Raw genomic sequence first — 19,708 nt, 5'->3', positions numbered from 1 at the left:
GTGAGCCCACAGAAGGAGCCTGTGCTGCTGATTGAGAGGAGAAAGAGTCAGAGAGCAAGAATTTTGCTCCAAGAGCTGTCGGAGTTATCAGTTACATCTCAGATGGACCTCTTAATTGGCTGTCATTTCACACATGTTTTTTGCAAAACTTGCGAACTGTAAGCCCTTCAGTGTGATTCGGCTCTTCCCTTATTATATCATCTCTGAGAGACTGCTCGTGAGCTCACAGAAGGAGCCTGTGTTGCTGAGTGAGAGGACACAGACTCACACTGAAGCACAGGACATGTGTGCAAGCAACAGTATATCTGAGTGAGAGGAGAAAGACTCACACTGAAGCACAGGACATGTGTGCAAGCAACAGTATATCTGAGTGGGAGGAGGAAGACTCACACTGAAGCACAGGACATGTGTGCAAGCAACAGTATATCTGAGTGGGAGGAGGAAGACTCACACTGAAGCACAGGACATGTGTGCAAGCAACAGTGTATCTGAGTGGGAGGAGGAAGACTCACACTGAAGCACAGGACATGTGTGCAAGCAACAGTATATCTGAGTGGGAGGAGGAAGACTCACACTGAAGCACAGGACATGTGTGCAAGCAACAGTGTATCGGGACACATGTATCCGGGCACTGAACGTTTACCAAAGGCTGATATAACTAAGAGATGTAGTGTAGTCACATAGCCTACTTACCGTGGTGTTCTGTTTTATAAGCCCTATTCATGTGGCAAAGTGACAGTAGGCTACTAATGTTGGATAGTAAACATTTGAACATTTATCTTTATCTTTGCAGCCTTATTCCAGAATTCCCTTACTGTATATTAGCAAGGAAGAAACAGTAGGGATTAGAAGTAGTAAACAATAGACTTTGATATGTATTTGCTCATACATTTTATTTCATAATTTCTATCGAAGGTTTTATTGGCATAGTTTTCTTTGTCTGTCCTTCCCCTCTGCTGAATGGATGGGTGCGTTGTTGTCCCTTGCCTCTTTTTCCTCTCCTCTCCTGGTCTTTGTTATTTAATTTCTGTTGTGCTCTGCATCTGTACATAACAGAAATTGTGGTGTAAAACTACAGTATTTCCCTGAACCTACTTCTCTGTATATGAGATTTTCCTTTCTTGAACTGCTCTGCTCATACTCACTTGAAAAAGCATCTATCTGAAGACGCATACTCTGAATCAAAGTCTGTATGGCTTCCTTATCTTTCTCTTTTTCCTTCTCTCTTTTCAGATCTATAATTTCAAACAAGCATGGTATTTTATTACAAGCAATCTAAAAGCAAAACATATATGCGAATGAGTGACATCACATCCTCTACGTACCCTGTGTTTTCATGGCTGCTAATGCCACATCCAAAGCCACTTGTACTTTCTTCACCTCCTCCTTTCTAGCAGTGTCTTCGTCTGCTGTTTTGAATGTAATGTTATTATTGGAAATGCACAGATATTTTATGTTGAATGAAAATGGTTCATCAGCATCAGTAAGGGATGGCACAGGCACAGCCACATGTATACGAAGTAGCATCAGCCTTATTGAGCATGCTGTTAAGCACCGCCTTTATGACCTGCTCTATTTCCTTGTTTTTTTTCCAGCTCTGTTTCCAGATCTGTAGTTTAAAGTCAGCAAGGTGGTTCATTGTAAGCACTACTGGCAACCTTGTTGAAATCATTTTTGGCCTTATACTCACTTTGAGTCCTGTAGTCCACCTGATCCAAAACATGGTTCAGCTCGGCCGTGACCTCCTCTTCACCTCCCTCCTGCGTTCTTGTTAGATCTAAAGGTCAACATATGAAAGAGGGATCAATATGGGATTGGTTACATCTAGGAGTATGCTAGGAGTATGTTTGAGTGTGTTTGGCCCTAATACTTACTTATAGCCGAATCCCCGTTATCCACCACAGTCCTGAGTGCTTCTGCCACATCCCTTACCTGTCCCTTTACCTCTTTGGACAGATCTGCATCAAAAATATGCCACTCAGTTTATTAAAACAACTAGTGCAGTGCCCGTAGGAATTATGCATTCTGTAGTGTTAGCAGATGTCAGTGTAGAGAAATCTCTGTGTGTCTGTCTGTGACATGCGTAAGCTACATGCGAAATCTCATAACTAACGTAACTACCGTCAGGGAGTTGTACTGTTGTACATTGTACTGGATATTTAGTCATGAAAAAATCAAAAGGGTATTTTGTTTTTCAATCAACCTGTTCTACTGTAAATAATGATCTACTACATACCATCCTTCGCCATTTTGTCCACCGCTGCTTCTTTGTTAAAACCAGTAGTCTACTGAACAGTTTGGCTGCATTTTGAAATGTGCTTTTGTTCTCTATCTATACTCATACTCACTCAGAGTGCCGTCCACCTTGTCCAAGCTATCCATAAGCACAGGTTTGAACTCACCTATCACCTCCTCATTCACTTCAGTCTGAATGGATGCTGAGTCTGAGGCTAAATATACGGAGAACGTTTCATTAAAACCCAGCTAAGCAACTTCAATGTTTAACTTATGGTGCGCTCTCTCATCAGCCATTTTAAGTTCCCCTCACCTTTCGTTCCCCTGTCCGTAGTACCCCTCCTGGTCTTCTTCTTCTTCTTATTGCGATAATATTCGGCTATACTCTCGTCATCTGTACATTGTACTGGATATTTAGTCATAAAAAAATAGAAAGGGTATTTTGTATTTCAATCAACCTGTTCTACTGTAAATAATTCTCTACTACATACCATCCTTTGCCATTTTGTCCACCGCTGGTTCTTCAATTAGGTGTTCAGCACATACCAGAGTCAGACGTGGAAGAAATAACATGCATGAATCAGTACACTTCCTTGATATTTATTCTGTTATTAAAATTACTAGACTTATTCTCACTTAGAGCTGGGTCCACATGATCCAGAGCGTCCTGAAGCACAACGTGTATTACCACTGTCCCATCCTTGTTCTCTCCCTTCAGCTCAGTTTTCCGCACATCTACAGCACAGAAATATCCTGCGCAGTTTATTTAAACAATACTGGAAAACATAATCAAATGTTGTAGTGTCTGTTTTAAGATCATACTCACTTGCAGAAGTGTCCACCTCATCCAGAAGGTGGGCCTGGGCTTCAAGTGAACCCTGGTTTGGTACACTTTCCTGCTCTGTTTTCTGATCTGCAGCACAGAAATTCATGGAGGATTATTCAGATAATACTAGAAAAGGGCATTCAAATATGGGAATATATGATTAGAGCTTATACACACCTGCAGAAGTATCCACCTCAACTGGAAGGTCATTCAGAAGGGCCTGGACTTCAGTTGTCTGCTGGTGTGTTCTTGCATGCTCAGTTTCTTGATTATCCAAATCATCCAGTTGTCCGTATTTCCCTTCTTTCTTTCCCTTCTCAGTGTCATTGCTTTTTGTCTTTACTGACGAGTCCACTTCTGATACCATAGGGACCTTAATGGCCCCAGATGGTACTTCCTTAAGTGCCATCCCCAGGTCAACTCTCCTGAATTCCTCTATGAGGAGTTTCCTGAGTTCCCTCTTCAGCTTTTTTTTGCTCTTTTTTGTTTTTCCGTCATCATTAAATGGAACTCCCAAAACTTCAAGTTGTCTTTGCAAGTCTTCAACTTTCAGTTTTCGGAGGGCCCGTCGTCTCGATTTATCGATATCATTGTCCTGCTTGGCTGCTCTAAAGCAGCACAAGCACATCAAAAATGCCAAAAATCCCATTATCTCATATATCCACCACTTTCTATGCTGTCTCAGTACACACTGAAGTAGAATTCCAACATGCATTGGAGTAATTCATAGACTTTCTGTGACATCATCATGTTGCCTGGTCACCTTTATGACATCATTCAGTGGAATGTTTACACGATTCCATTGATGTGCATAAGAATGGAATAGAAATAGAATATATAATTGGAAATGCACAGATTATTTATTAATTAATTTATTTTTATTTATGCATTTATTTAAAAAGGGACGTGTGAAATGACGGCCAATTGAGAGGCCCATCTGAGATGTAACTGATAACTCTGACAGCTCTTGGAGCTAAATACTTCCACTTCTGTAGGCATTTAAAGATGTGTCTATACATTCACAGATCTATGCACACATTTCATCTTTTGTCTACACATTCACAGATATATGCACACATTTAAAGATTTGGGTACACATTCACAGATCTATGCACTCATTTTAAGATTTGTCTACACATTCACAGATATATGCACACATTTAAAGATTTGTCTACACATTCACAGATCTATGCACACATTTAAAGATTTGTCTACACATTCACAGATCTATGCACTCATTTTAAGATTTGTCTACACATTCACAGATCTATGCACTCATTTTAAGATTTGTCTACACATTCACAGATCTATGCACACATTTAAAGATTATTCTACACATTCACAGATATATGCACACATTTAAAGATTTGTCTACACATTCACAGATCTACGCATGCATTTACAAATGTGTCTAAACGTGTACAAATCTCAATACATTCGCAAAATCTCATTACACATTTAGAGATTATTATTTTACACGTTTACAAATCTGATTATGTACACACAGATTCTGAATACACATTTGCAGATTCCTGTTCACATTCGCAAATCTCATTACATATTTAGAGCCTCCATTGCAAATTTGATTACACAGATTGAGATATATTTACACAACTCTCCACACCCATTTGCAAATAATTCTGCTACAGTAATACCCAACCGTACCTGGCATTCTATTTTGTTGGTGAATTTTGATAAGGTAATTTTGCAACAATAGGGGCAGGGACAGTGGTACAGGAGGTAGAGAAGTTGGTTAGTAATCAGAAGGGTGCTAGTTCCTGTCAAAGTGTCCTTGAGCAAGACACTGAACCCCTTATTGCTCCTGATGTGCAGTGTGCCATCAGTGTAAAATAGTATACAGTACATCCTTGTAAGTCGCTTTGGATAAAAGCGTCTGCTAAATGACTAAATGTAAATGTAAATGTAAACAATCCGAGAGAGATGGCAGATATCTGTGAGCAGATGTTTGGTGAGCCCACAGAAGGAGCCTGTGCTGCTGATTGAGAGGAGAAAGAGTCAGAGAGCAAGAATTTTGCTCCAAGAGCTGTCGGAGTTATCAGTTACATCTCAGATGGACCTCTTAATTGGCTGTCATTTCACACATGTTTTTTGCAAAACTTGCGAACTGCAAGCCCTTCAGTGTGATTCGGCTCTTCCCTTATTATATCATCTCTGAGAGTCTGCTCGTGAGCTCACAGAAGGAGCCTGTGTTGCTGAGTGAGAGGAGAAAGACTCAAACTGAAGCACAGGACATGTGTGCAAGCAACAGTATATCTGAGTGGGAGGAGGAAGACTCACACTGAAGCACAGGACATGTGTGCAAGCAACAGTATATCTGAGTGGGAGGAGGAAGACTCACACTGAAGCACAGGACATGTGTGCAAGCAACAGTATATCTGAGTGGGAGGAGGAAGACTCACACTGAAGCACAGGACATGTGTGCAAGCAACAGTATATCTGAGTGGGAGGAGGAAGACTCACACTGAAGCACAGGACATGTGTGCAAGCAACAGTATATCTGAGTGGGAGGAGGAAGACTCACACTGAAGCACAGGACATGTGTGCAAGCAACAGTATATCTGAGTGGGAGGAGGAAGACTCACACTGAAGCACAGGACATGTGTGCAAGCAACAGTATATCTGAGTGGGAGGAGGAAGACTCACACTGAAGCACAGGACATGTGTGCAAGCAACAGTGTATCGGGACACATGTATCCGGGCACTGAACGTTTACCAAAGGCTGATATAACTAAGAGATGTAGTGTAGTCACATAGCCTACTTACCGTGGTGTTCTGTTTTATAAGCCCTATTCATGTGGCAAAGTGACAGTAGGCTACTAATGTTGGATAGTAAACATTTATCTTTATCTTTGCAGCCTTATTCCAGAATTCCCTTACTGTATATTAGCAAGGAAGAAACAGTAGGGATTAGAAGTAGTAAACAATAGACTTTGATATGTATTTGCGTATACATTTTATTTCATAATTTCTATCGAAGGTTTTATTGGCATAGTTTTCTTTGTCTGTCCTTCCCCTCTGCTGAATGGATGGGTGCGTTGTTGTCCCTTGCCTCTTTTTCCTCTCCTCTCCTGGTCTTTGTTATTTAATTTCTGTTGTGCTCTGCATCTGTACATAACAGAAATTGTGGTGTAAAACTACAGTATTTCCCTGAACCTACTTCTCTGTATATGAGATTTTCCTTTCTTGAACTGCTCTGCTCATACTCACTTGAAAAAGCATCAATCTGAAGACGCATACTCTGAATCAAAGTCTGTATGGCTTCCTTATCTTTCTCTTTTTCCTTCTCTCTTTTCAGATCTATAATTTCAAACAAGCATGGTATTTTATTACAAGCAATCTAAAAGCAAAACATATATGCGAATGAGTGACATCACATCCTCTACGTACCCTGTGTTTTCATGGCTGCTAATGCCACATCCAAAGCCACTTGTACTTTCTTCACCTCCTCCTTTCTAGCAGTGTCTTCGTCTGCTGTTTTGAATGTAATGTTATTATTGGAAATGCACAGATATTTTATGTTGAATGAAAATGGTTCATCAGCATCAGTAAGGGATGGCACAGGCACAGCCACATGTATACGAAGTAGCATCAGCCTTATTGAGCATGCTGTTAAGCACCGCCTTTATGACCTGCTCTATTTCCTTGTTTTTTTCCAGCTCTGTTTCCAGATCTGTAGTTTAAAGTCAGCAAGGTGGTTCATTGTAAGCACTACTGGCAACCTTGTTGAAATCATTTTTGGCCTTATACTCACTTTGAGTCCTGTAGTCCACCTGATCCAAAACATGGTTCAGCTCGGCCGTGACCTCCTCTTCACCTCCCTCCTGCGTTCTTGTTATATCTAAAGGTCAACATATGAAAGAGGGATCAATATGGGATTGGTTACATCTAGGAGTATGTTTGAGTGTGTTTGGTCCTCATACTTACTTATAGCCGAATCCCCCTTATCCACCACAGTCCTGAGTGCTTCTGCCACATCCCTTACCTGTCCCTTTACCTCTTTGGACAGATCTGCATCAAAAATATGCCACTCAGTTTATTAAAACAACTAGTGCAGTGCCCGTAGGAATTGTGCATTCTGTAGTGTTAGCAGATGTCAGTGTAGAGAAATCTCTGTGTGTCTGTCTGTGACATGCGTAAGCTACATGCGAAATCTCATAACTAACGTAACTACCGTCAGGGAGTTGTACTGTTGTACATTGTACTGGATATTTAGTCATGAAAAAATCAAAAGGGTATTTTGTTTTTCAATCAACCTGTTCTACTGTAAATAATGATCTACTACATACCATCCTTCGCCATTTTGTCCACCGCTGCTTCTTTGTTAAAACCAGTAGTCTACTGAACAGTTTGGCTGCATTTTGAAATGTGCTTTTGTTCTCTATCTATACTCATACTCACTCAGAGTGCCGTCCACCTTGTCCAGGCTATCCATAAGCACAGGTTTGAACTCACCTATCACCTCCTCATTCACTTCAGTCTGAATGGATGCTGAGTCTGAGGCTAAATATACGGAGAACGTTTCATTAAAACCCAGCTAAGCAACTTCAATGTTTAACTTATGGTGCGCTCTCTCATCAGCCATTTTAAGTTCCCCTCACCTTTCGTTCCCCTGTCCGTAGTACCCCTCCTGGTCTTCTTCTTCTTCTTATTGCGATAATATTCGGCTATACTCTCGTCATCTGTACATTGTACTGGATATTTAGTCATAAAAAAATAGAAAGGGTATTTTGTATTTCAATCAACCTGTTCTACTGTAAATAATTCTCTACTACATACCATCCTTTGCCATTTTGTCCACCGCTGGTTCTTCAATTAGGTGTTCAGCACATACCAGAGTCAGACGTGGAAGAAATAACATGCATGAATCAGTACACTTCCTTGATATTTATTCTGTTATTAAAATTACTAGACTTATTCTCACTTAGAGCTGGGTCCACATGATCCAGAGCGTCCTGAAGCACAACGTGTATTACCACTGTCCCATCCTTGTTCTCTCCCTTCAGCTCAGTTTTCCGCACATCTACAGCACAGAAATATCCCGCGCAGTTTATTTAAACAATACTGGAAAACATAATCAAATGTTGTAGTGTCTGTTTTAAGATCATACTCACTTGCAGAAGTGTCCACCTCATCCAGAAGGTGGGCCTGGGCTTCAAGTGAACCCTGGTTTGGTACACTTTCCTGCTCTGTTTTCTGATCTGCAGCACAGAAATTCATGGAGGATTATTCAGATAATACTAGAAAAGGGCATTCAAATATGGGAATATATGATTAGAGCTTATACACACCTGCAGAAGTATCCACCTCAACTGGAAGGTCATTCAGAAGGGCCTGGACTTCAGTTGTCTGCTGGTGTGTTCTTGCATGCTCAGTTTCTTGATTATCCAAATCATCCAGTTGTCCGTATTTCCCTTCTTTCTTTCCCTTCTCAGTGTCATTGCTTTTTGTCTTTACTGACGAGTCCACTTCTGATACCATAGGGACCTTAATGGCCCCAGATGGTACTTCCTTAAGTGCCATCCCCAGGTCAACTCTCCTGAATTCCTCTATGAGGAGTTTCCTGAGTTCCCTCTTCAGCTTTTTTTTGCTCTTTTTTGTTTTTCCGTCATCATTAAATGGAACTCCCAAAACTTCAAGTTGTCTTTGCAAGTCTTCAACTTTCAGTTTTCGGAGGGCCCGTCGTCTCGATTTATCGATATCATTGTCCTGCTTGGCTGCTCTAAAGCAGCACAAGCACATCAAAAATGCCAAAAATCCCATTATCTCATATATCAACCACTTTCTATGCTGTCTCAGTACACACTGAAGTAGAATTCCAACATGCATTGGAGTAATTCATAGACTTTCTGTGACATCATCATGTTGCCTGGTCACCTTTATGACATCATTCAGTGGAATGTTTACACGATTCCATTGATGTGCATAAGAATAGAATAGAAATAGAATATATAATTGACCGATCGCCAGGGCTCCGCCCCCTTGCTACGTCCGACACAATTGATAGTTTTCAGCTGACGTCAGAATGACCAGCTGAAGGGCAAAAAAGACGTTCCACAGCTGTTTAACACGGGAGTTAATACAGGAACCACCCACCTTTCAAGCTCTTTTAATATAAGTTAGTAAAATGCCAGACAGTTGTTGCTCGGTTGGCTGTTTAAATCGGCGAGGAGACAAGCCCAGATTTAGTTTTTATCGCATTTAAAACCCGCTACCGCTCCTGCCAGCTGATCAAAAAAAATGTTTATTTCGCCGTGTTGCCAGCTGATTGTAGACGCCTTCTGCGTCAACTTTTCTCGGACACACAGTAAAGTAGCCTTACTTTTGGAGCTGGAAATAAAAGCAGTCACCCTGTTCGGGTGGCCTAATTTATCAGAATAACTACCTAAAATGGGAATAAATCAAGTAATAAAGACAAGAAACAAAGCATCAAAACGATTCAAAGTGGATTACCCAGCTGCTGATCTACCTAAGTACCTAAGCAAGCAAGTAGGCTAGGCTAGTGTATTTTGTCATTCAACTAGTAATACTACAATGTCATTAGAAAATATATGGGAAGATCATTTAAGTTGTCATTCGCCAGACAAGGTTTTCGTAGCCTACTTAAACCAGGGACCGTTTAAACCAGGGAATTGTGTCAAAAAATAAAGAACATCGTTGGGTAGGCTAACGGCTGCTAGCTTACAGCAGGTACCTCGTTAGCTGGTACCTAGTTATTAGATGGCACTCATCTTTGCACTGATTATGAAGATGGTTTTTAGTTTTCACCTTCCGGACGACATCGTTGTGAACCCAATCACTTCTGAAAATTAAATAACTATCTGTGCTTTTGTAGACTTTCAGTTTTTGAGATGTGTCTGTGGACAGATTTCCTATTAGATAGATGTAAATATCTCCACACTGGAGCTCAGACAGGGACTTCGGGGAGGTTAACGAAATAAAAATGTCAGGACAGCTGCAGTAAATGTATGACAAGTTCCTAATTTGTTTTCCCCTCTGAATATTTCTGTCTGGCTATAGTGGTAGCTATAGTCTGTGGTTGATGGCAATCGTAGTTGAGTAGGCACTGCTCGAAGTTTTCCACTGTTTCTCGCTGTTTCGCTGTTCCTTTTGCCCGCCAGGTAACAATTGTAGTGACGTCACTGAAAACTATCAATTCTTATTATTTGACCGTATATACAGCCGCGGAAAAAATTAAGAGACCACTTCAAAATTATCAGTTTCTCTGGTTTTACTATTTATTGGTATGTGTTAAAGTAAAATGTTCATTTTTGTTTTATTCTATAACCTACTGGCAACATTCCTACCAAATTTCAAATAAAAATATTGTCATTTAGATCATTTATTTGCAGAAAAATGACAATTGGTCAAAATAGCAAAAAAGATGCAGTGTCTTCAGATCTCGAATAATGCAAAGAAAACAAGCTCATATTCATTTTTAAACTACACAATACTAATGCTTTAACTTAGGAAGAGTTCAGAAATCAATATTTGGTGGAATAACCTTGATTTAAACTCACAACCTTCATGTGTCTTGGCATGCTCTCCACCAGTCTTTCACATTGCCGTTGGGTGACTTTATGCTACTCCTGGCGCAAGAATTCAAGCAGCTCGGCTTCTTTTCATGGCTTGTGACCATCCATCTTCCTCTTGATCACATTTCAGAGTTTTTTTTATGGGATTCAGGTCTCGAAATTGGGCTGGCCATGACAGGGTCCTGATCTGGTGATACTCCATCCACACCTTTACTGGCCTGGCTGTGTGGCATGGAGCATTGCCCTGCTGAAAAAAACACTTCTCAGAGTTGGGGAACATTGTCAGAGCAAAAGGAAGCAAGTTTTTCTTCCGGGACAACGTTGTACTTTGCCTGGCTGAGGTTTGTAAAAGACCATAAGAATTGAACCAACGCCAACTGGAGGGTCTCCTAGTTCGTCTTCTCTGATGAGTCCAATTTCACAGTAGGTGCAAGACTCTGTGGCTTGTAGGCCTCTCCAGGTCTTCGTCTAACCATCAGACGACCATGTGTTGGGCAAAGCTGAAAATTGGACTAATCAGAGAAGACGAACTAGGAGACCCTCCAGTCCGCTTTGGTTCAATCCTTATGGTCTTTTACAAACCTCAGCCAGGCAAAGTACAACGTTGTCCCGGAAGAAAAACTTGCTTCCTTTTGCTCTGACAATGTTCCCCAACTCTGAGAAGTGTTTTTTCCAGCAGGGCAATGCTCCATGCCACACAGCCAGGCCAGTAAAGGTGTGGATGGAGTATCACCAGATCAGGACCCTGTCATGGCCAGCCCAATTTCGAGACCTGAATCCCATAAAAAAAACTCTGAAATGTGATCAAGAGGAAGATGGATGGTCACAAGCCATGAAAAGAAGCCGAGCTGCTTGAATTCTTGCGCCAGGAGTAGCATAAAGTCACCCAACGGCAATGTGAAAGACTGGTGGAGAGCATGCCAAGACACATGAAAGTTGTGAGTTTAAATCAAGGTTATTCCACCAAATTTTGATTTCTGAACTCTTCCTAAGTTAAAGCATTAGTATTGTGTAGTTTAAAAATGAATATGAGCTTGTTTTCTTTGCATTATTCGAGATCTGAAGACACTGCATCTTTTTTGCTATTTTGACCAATTGTCATTTTTCTGCAAATAAATGATCTAAATGACAATATTTTTATTTGAAATTTGGTAGGAATGTTGCCAGTAGGTTATAGAATAAAACTAAAATGTACATTTTACTTTAACACATACCAATAAATAGTAAAACCAGAGAAACTGATAATTTTGAAGTGGTCTCTTAATTTTTTCCGCGGCTGTATATTTTCTCGTCTGTTCACAAATCCAAGTCTGTTTTCTATTGATTATATTTAAGTATTTATTATTTCCTCTCCTTCCTTTGGATCTGTGTTCCAGTCTTCTTGAACAGACCACATGCCAGCCAGGTTCTGCTGCAGAGGTCACGGCGTGCCAACTATTTGTTCGAGGAGATGAAGCAGGGCAACCTGGAGAGGGAGTGCCTGGAGGAGCGCTGTTCCTACGAAGAAGCACAGGAGATCTTCTCCCTCCCAGAACAGTTGGTGAGAAAACATGTTGACATCTTTTTGATTATATTCAGAGGTGCGTATCAGGAAAATCTTAATCTTAAAATGCATTTGTAAGCGTTAAATATAACTATTTCAAGGATTGGACAGGAATGTCCAATATACCTTTTTATGTCCATACATGTTGGCTCTTGGTAACAAATCCATGACCTTGGTGATGTCAGCAGCCTATTTAGTTGCTATGGGAACACATTGTTACAATATGTACTTGGGGTTAGAAATACATTAAAGATTTATAAGTTGTGATAATCTGCACTTACCTCAGAAGAACATATTTATGAATTTATTATTGATTATTTTGACAATTGCCATTGTCTCAAGGTGCTTTACAGAGCCAAAAGCCTGAACGAGCAATCACATAGGAGATTCTGGCAAGGGAAAACTATTTTACTAATTGTGAGAGGCCTGGAGCAGAATCCAGTTCAAAAAGGGTAAAACTCATCTGCTTGAGACCACATTGGTAAAAGGGGGAGGCAGGAGGTAAATCGATCGTACTTCAACATTGTGGGTGCATATTGTGCTACGAAATAATCGACTCATCTGTCCTGACCACAAAATCCAGCAGAAAATTCTGAGTGATGAGTCAAGGGCCAAACCAACTGATATTCTTTCTTCTAGAGATTAATGATATTCTTTCTTCTAGAGATTAATGGTAATAACTTTCCTTTTAGAGATTAGTGGTAATTACTTGATTCACAATGTATGTGACTAATGACACGTTGACAGGCTGCAACTGTCTCCTGCAGTGGATATAGTCTAGAGTAGGAGGCAAAGGGGAAAAAAAATGTGAGAAGAGAGAGCCAGGTATCCTAGTAGGTTGCCTTTCACTTCACATAAAGTGAAGCCTTCTTATATGTATCACTCTCTTAGAGATTTGGAGTCAAGAGAGGTAATATATTTCTCTGTCTCTTCTCTGTCCACCCTTATGTCACAGAATGAGTTCTGGAAAAGATATTCAGGTATGTACTGTCTGTGTGTGTGTTAAGTATTGGATACAGTTAATTCAAATAATTACATTGATCAATGAACATACACAACGAAAACGAGTAAAGATTTGTCCTTTATCTAAATCAGGACAGTAGTTTATGTACATTCGTGACTAATGTTGATGGAGTATATCATAATTTAATGATTATATAGTTTATGGGATTTATACAAAACTGCAGATGCTTACAAATTAAATTCAAATACTCAAAAATGGATAGCCATCTTTCAACATGATTTGAGGGGGTTTGATATTTGGGTTAGAAATTCTCAAAATTCCAATGAAATTCATCAGGATAAATGTTGAACAGGTTGAAATCACTTATTAGTGTGTATCAGTAATATGTGTAAGAGACCTTTAATAACAATGGTGCAAAATGACTTGTATATTCTCAGCATGCATAACAAACCTTTTGTATTGTGGGAGCCTGGCCTTATGAGGTAAAACAGTGGATACCACGCCTCTTGGTTGCATTTGTCTAGTGGTTCTTTGTCATGTGGGTCACTGCTCACCAGCTGGGCCATCACTGTAGATTTCTTCAAAGCAAAGTTTCAAACATTTGTGAACACACATTATAGACTTCTCCTCACTATAAACTACACAGTGAATCACGTCACACCAACCAGTGTTTGTAGCTAACAAATATCGATAACAATCATACGACATCAATACTAGCCTAACTACAGTTGTTGATTGATCTTGTTGAACACATGGTGAACCTGTAGCTTACAGTACATAATGTTTTGTTTACGTATCCATTTTTGTTCCATCCTTTGTGATGATTTTACTGGGCAAATGAGCTCCGCATTCAAAACATGCCATTTCAGGGAGATCAACATTGATAAGTGCTGGCTGCTTCAATCACGTAAGCGACTTTGATTAGTCAGATACTAATAGACCTTGACTGGACCAAAGTCATGGCAAGAGTTTGTTGTGGAGGGATACAACCTCTAATGGGTAGTCCTCCCCACTTGCACCACAAAAAAACAGGTCTTTTATACACAAATTCATTTTTTAACTTACAAGACCCGATAATTAACTGCAGGGCTGCATAAACTGTACAAAATCAATGTATAAACCACAGTTAGTCAGGAAATTATGGTAAGGAAAATGTTTGTTGGTTTCAAGAAACACTAATATCTAAAAGAGTAAAATATTAACAATTAATTAAAGATAATTGACCCTGGGAAAACACCTTTATCAAAAGAATAACTTTTACTCTTTTTAGAGGGACAAATCGTTACCTGCAGTAGAATAAAATATTTGCTCAAAGTCCAGTAATAACTTACTAACACAGAACAGTCCTTGCATGAAAGTGTAGCGTAATTGATAACGCATAATATTCCATCCACTTATTATTCCAGCCACGATAATTCTTCCAAACACACGCTCCTTTTGGTTAATGACATCCATTGTGAGTATGTTGTCTGTGTCAGGAGACTATGCTTCTTTTGTAGATGTGGACCAATGTGAACCTAAGCCATGTCTGAACGGCGCCACCTGTGTGGACCAGGCGAATGCCTACATCTGCATTTGTCCAAGTGGCTTTGAAGGGCGGAACTGTGATAAAGGTAACGCATTTATTTACAGCATTTATACGGGGAAATAGTGAAACATTTTGAAACAAATTCAAATAAATATAATGAAGATTAGCATATAAGCATCAAACCATTCTCCTAAATGAAATGAAAAAGCAGCCTTGCTATGGTACCAATATGGATTTGGGGAGCACTGCTTGAACTGTGCTTTATTTCAATACTGATGAAGGAAGGTGTCCGCTTGAAAACCCCAGTTAATTGTTATATTCTGCTGCAATTAGCACAGAAAGATAGTTAATATGTAATTGAAATGAAACAATGGCCCACTCATCTTAAGGCTAAAAGAGGCTCCTAACTCCAAAATGTAGGACTCCTCATTTTATTATATCCTCAAGAGTATTTCTTAAAGCCCCTTATTGCTAAATGTAGCACCTAAGGGCTCAGATACACATACGCGTTTTTGTAAAAACGGGATGCGAGCAAATGCATTGATTCCTATGGTACGGCGCGTTTAAAGCGTGCGCCCCTTCGAAGCGTTTTTTAGGTGAGCTTAAAAGTTGAACTATTCTCAACTTTCCAGCGCAAGGCAGGGAAGCGCACCGCTTCTGTTTTGGCCGCCGCACTTTGCCAAGGCGTTACTGAAGCGTTTCTGCCTGAAAAAAGACGCGTATGTGTATCTGAGCCCTAAGTCTGGGAGAACTATGTAGTCTAAAGGAGAGGACTTCTAACTAAAGTTGCGTCAAAGGCCAACTGTTGTGGCGCCCTGCACCGCCTCACGTGGTCTGGGACAAAAAGTTGCACCACACAACGCAAAGACTACAGCCTACAGCCAACCATCACGTACGTTCTGTGCCTGTGAGAATATGTCTGAAAAGAAGTTGCAGATAGGTGTTGTCAGCCCTTAGTCGTTGTTTGTGGAAGAAGAAAGGAAAATGTGGAGGTGAAAAATAAGGAGAAATCATCCATTCGTCCATAGCTAAACGGCCAATCAGAGTTATCTCTGTTACCGATGGGCTCTGACGGATGCTTAAACACCAGGGAAATCACACTTAGGCATTTATACAACACAGACATCAACATTTGGGCAGGAGACAGCACATTAGAAATAGAAGTTATTCACTCCCGCCACACGCTACAATACATTTGAAAGTTTCAGTGAGTAGCAGACTTAAGTATTCCTATGATGGAAACTTGTAATGGAACAACCAAATGTTTTTGGTTTTCATGTATGAGCTACAACATCTCTTAATATCTGAATGGGGGATAGAATCTGAATGAAGTTGTAAGGAGGGGGAAATCAGACTCCCTCTTGTATACTCTGGTTTCTGAGTGACTATGATATTGCATTTCTGAAGTAACCAGATGATATTCTGTGGTAATTGGATTGCTTAAATGCATGGTAATGCCATCATAGACTGACACTGGAAGTACTCTCATCAGTAACCTACTTGGTTGGTGGTGAGTGAGATTTCCTGCTGAGGCGGAGGGGCTCAACAAGTGTGTTGGCCTAGAGTGCAGATGATAATTAATACCTATGCTTCCTCTCACAGTATATTTCTACCATTCATCTTGCCACTATATACAGTAGTCTATTCAACTTAATTGAATTGAGTCTTTTCAATGTAATGTTGTATAATCTGGCCACACGCAATATATTTATTTTGTTGTGACTTTTTTTATTGTGTCTAATGACTTCTTCTAACATTTTTTGCTGTGTTTGTGTGCGTGGGTACAAGCCATGATATTGCCAGTCAACTATAGCTGTCTCTATCGGAATGGAGGATGTGAGCACTTCTGCATGGAGACCCACAATTCCTCTCATGTCTGCAGCTGTGCCACTGGCTACAGCCTGGGTCCTGATAGTAGCAGCTGTGTACCCCAAGGTGAGTGTGTGAGTGTGACAGTCAGTGCACTTCCATGTCTGTACAGAGAAGATTGTATTCCCCTTGACTAGTAACAGCATATCCATAGTATGCACACTCTTTGTACATGTACCTGTGGTGTACAACAACATACTCAAACATCACTTCATTCTATTTTAGAATAAGAACAATTGTTAAACATAGTATAAACTAAACAATAAGTGGGTTAAAAAAAAACTGTTTCTCAGGTATGGGTAGATTGCTGTTAAATTGACAAAAAATGATAGCGTTATTTCTCTTGACTGTAATATGAAACAGCTGCTACAAACCAAAAGGTAGAGATGTGACTTGTCTTGCAGGCATTTTTAGTTAAATATGGGATGGACCGGTTATGCCTTGGACAACTTGTTTACATTTTACTGTCATTGTTGCAGACCTCTGACTATATTAAACATTGGGCATGTTAGCAGTAAATAAGAAGTTTGCCCTTAAAGTATTCATAGAACTAACTACAGAACAGAGAGAGCAAGACTGCTGTGGCCCTGCATCGGCTAACCCACAGGGTAAGTCCACACAAAAAATTCACATTCGGGCCCCAAAGGGCAAAACTGCTGTGGCCCCCTTGTGGGCTATCCTACATGCAGACAGTCAGAGTCGGAAACAACTCTTCAGCGACCACCATCATAAACACGGGGGTGCCGCAAGGATGTGTGCTATCCCCCCTGCTGTTCACGCTGATGACCCACGACTGCTGTGCCAAATTTGAAACGAATCACTTCATCAAATTTGCAGATGACACAACAGTGGTGGGCCTCATCAAAGACAACGATGACTCAGCATACAGAGAGGAGGTACAGCTACTCATCAACTGGTGTGAGAGGAACAATCTGCTTCTCAACGTCAACAAAACTAAAGAAATTACTGTGGACTTCAGAAAGAAACAACCAACACACATCCCACTCATCATCAACGGCAGTGCAGTAGAGTCTGTGAAAAGCACAAAGTTCCTGGGAGTGCACATCACGAATGACCTCTCATGGACTACCAACACCACCGCAGTGGTCAAGAAGGCGCAGACACGACTCCACTTCCTGAGAAGGATGAGAAGAGCTGATCTCCCCACTTCTGCCCTCACCATCTTCTTCAGAGGTGCTATTGAGAGCATCCTGACCAGCAACGTCTCTGTCTGGCACGGCAGCTGTCTAGCTGCAGACAAGAAGGCACTGCAGAGGGTGGTGAGGACAGCAGAAAAGATCATCAGGTCATCCCTACCAGCCATTCAGGAACTGTACACTTCACACTGTTCCAAGCGGGCAATGAACATCATCAAAGACACAACTCATCCAGCACACAGTCTGTTCTCCCTTCTACCATCAGGGAAGCGGTACCACAACCTGCGGGCCCGCACAAGCAGACTGAGTAACAGCTTCTTTCCACAAGCCATCAGACTCATCAACACACTGAAGAAAACCACATGAACATTCCATAGTCACTTCACCATGCCACTGGCACTTTACTTTACTGTTGCACCTTGTGACCACTGATTGTACTTCTGCTGCTGTGTGTGTGTGTGTGTGTGTGTGTGTGTGTGTGTGTGTGTGTGTGTGTGTGTGTGTGTGTGTGTGTGTGTGTGTGTGTGTGTGTGTGTGTGTGTGAGAGAGAGATTATTGTCAATGTCTTATTTAAATGTTTGTGTGTGTGTGTGTGTGTGTGTGTGTGTGTGTGTGTGTGAGAGAGAGATTTTGTCAATGTCTTATTTAAATGTTTTAAACTGCACATTGGAGACTGGTCAAACGCAATTTCAAACTTCTGTGCTAACCCTGTTACATAGATTTTTGACAATAAAGTACACTTGACTTGACTTGACTTGACATGGGGCCCATTTGCGATGAGTGTGGGTTTGCCCCACCCACACTGCCTCTCAGTAAACCCACACCTACCCATAATATGCACGGGCATGTTTGCTGGAAGAATGGACCCGATACCACCTTTGCAAAACCACCTTAATGTGAATTATGAAATCTTGACAGAAAGAGAGATTGTTTATTAAGTAGACTTTTCATTATTTGAAATAATTCTAAGATATGTTTTGATCGAGATGCAAAGAACATCTATTACATTCTAATCATTTTTGCTATTTTCCATCAGAAAAGCCACTCATATGAAGCTCAGTTGATACATATTCAACAAGCTGGTTAATTGACTCGTGTAATTTGAGGTTTACCATCAGTTTTGTTGCTGACAATCTGCTGGCGTGCTGTAAAAACAGTCTTTGTTCATACATTACTAGACCAAGGAATTGGCTGGGTCCAAACATAATAAGCATCAAAGATTTGATGACTGAGCTTCAGTCTGATATGACTACTGGCTGGAGCTCTTATAAACCTCATGCTTTGTTGATTTAGGTTGTCCAGTTGGATTGTAAGTATGTGGTGAATCAAAAATATGTTTGTTTGTCGAAAAATGTGAATTATCCTATCCTACTCCTCCATAACTCTCTCTTGTACGCAGTGCCTTTCGCCTGTGGGAAACCTCTAGTGTCGGACTTCAGCCCCAGAATAGTCAAAGGCGATGTGTGTCCTCGTGGACAGTGTCCATGGCAGGTAGTGTATGGCTTAATTATCAGATATATTAATTTCTATAAGGAAGCATTTTGCCCATTCCGAACAGCTGTAAGACTGGCAAATTATTATTCAATTAAAAAAGCACCAACACAATCCAAATTGTCTCAAGGCGCTTAACAGAGCCCAGAGCCTGGACCCCCCTGGAGTAAGCACAAAGGAGACACAGGGGTAAAAGAAAAACTCCCCAGAGCATATAAATTGTAGAACATGTAAAGGCATATATTTCACAGGACATTGTTATTTCTGGTATAATTGATAAAACACTCAGGCCTACCCCACTTCTCAGAGTCTTGGCAATGTGGAAAAGTGCACAGTGGGACACATTGGGCCACAAAATACATTGACGGACAAGGAGCAAAGCATTGAGCAAACTCGCCCATTAACTAAAGCTATTGGAGGGTGGAGTGTGGGAGTATTGTTCTGATCCACCCATTATAAAATGAGCTTTAGTTCATGCGTGGCTGATTTGCTTATTGCTCTGCTCATTGTCAGTTGCCCATCAATGACATTAGGGCCCCATG

At 40.7% G+C, this 19,708-nt stretch overlaps 1 protein-coding gene across 1 annotated transcript in view; it reads left to right on the top strand.

Moving 5' to 3' along the window:
• The window catches only part of f7l (coagulation factor VII, like), a gene marked incomplete at both ends in the record, with an annotated part of 88,430 nt that overhangs the window by 61,252 nt on the left and 7,470 nt on the right, over window positions 1-19,708 (top strand). Inside the window, 5 exons of the mRNA XM_080834575.1 lie at window positions 11,991-12,154; window positions 13,113-13,137; window positions 14,621-14,734; window positions 16,438-16,584; window positions 19,075-19,166. Of these exons, the coding sequence (XP_080690701.1) occupies window positions 11,991-12,154; window positions 13,113-13,137; window positions 14,621-14,734; window positions 16,438-16,584; window positions 19,075-19,166 (542 nt within the window). The remainder of the gene's footprint in view (window positions 1-11,990; window positions 12,155-13,112; window positions 13,138-14,620; window positions 14,735-16,437; window positions 16,585-19,074; window positions 19,167-19,708) is intronic.

The sequence above is a fragment of the Sprattus sprattus genome, assembly GCF_963457725.1.
Source record: "Sprattus sprattus genome assembly, chromosome: 3".
NCBI classification, from domain to species: Eukaryota; Metazoa; Chordata; class Actinopteri; order Clupeiformes; family Clupeidae; genus Sprattus; species Sprattus sprattus.
This window is presented reverse-complemented; position numbering and strand designations above follow the sequence as displayed.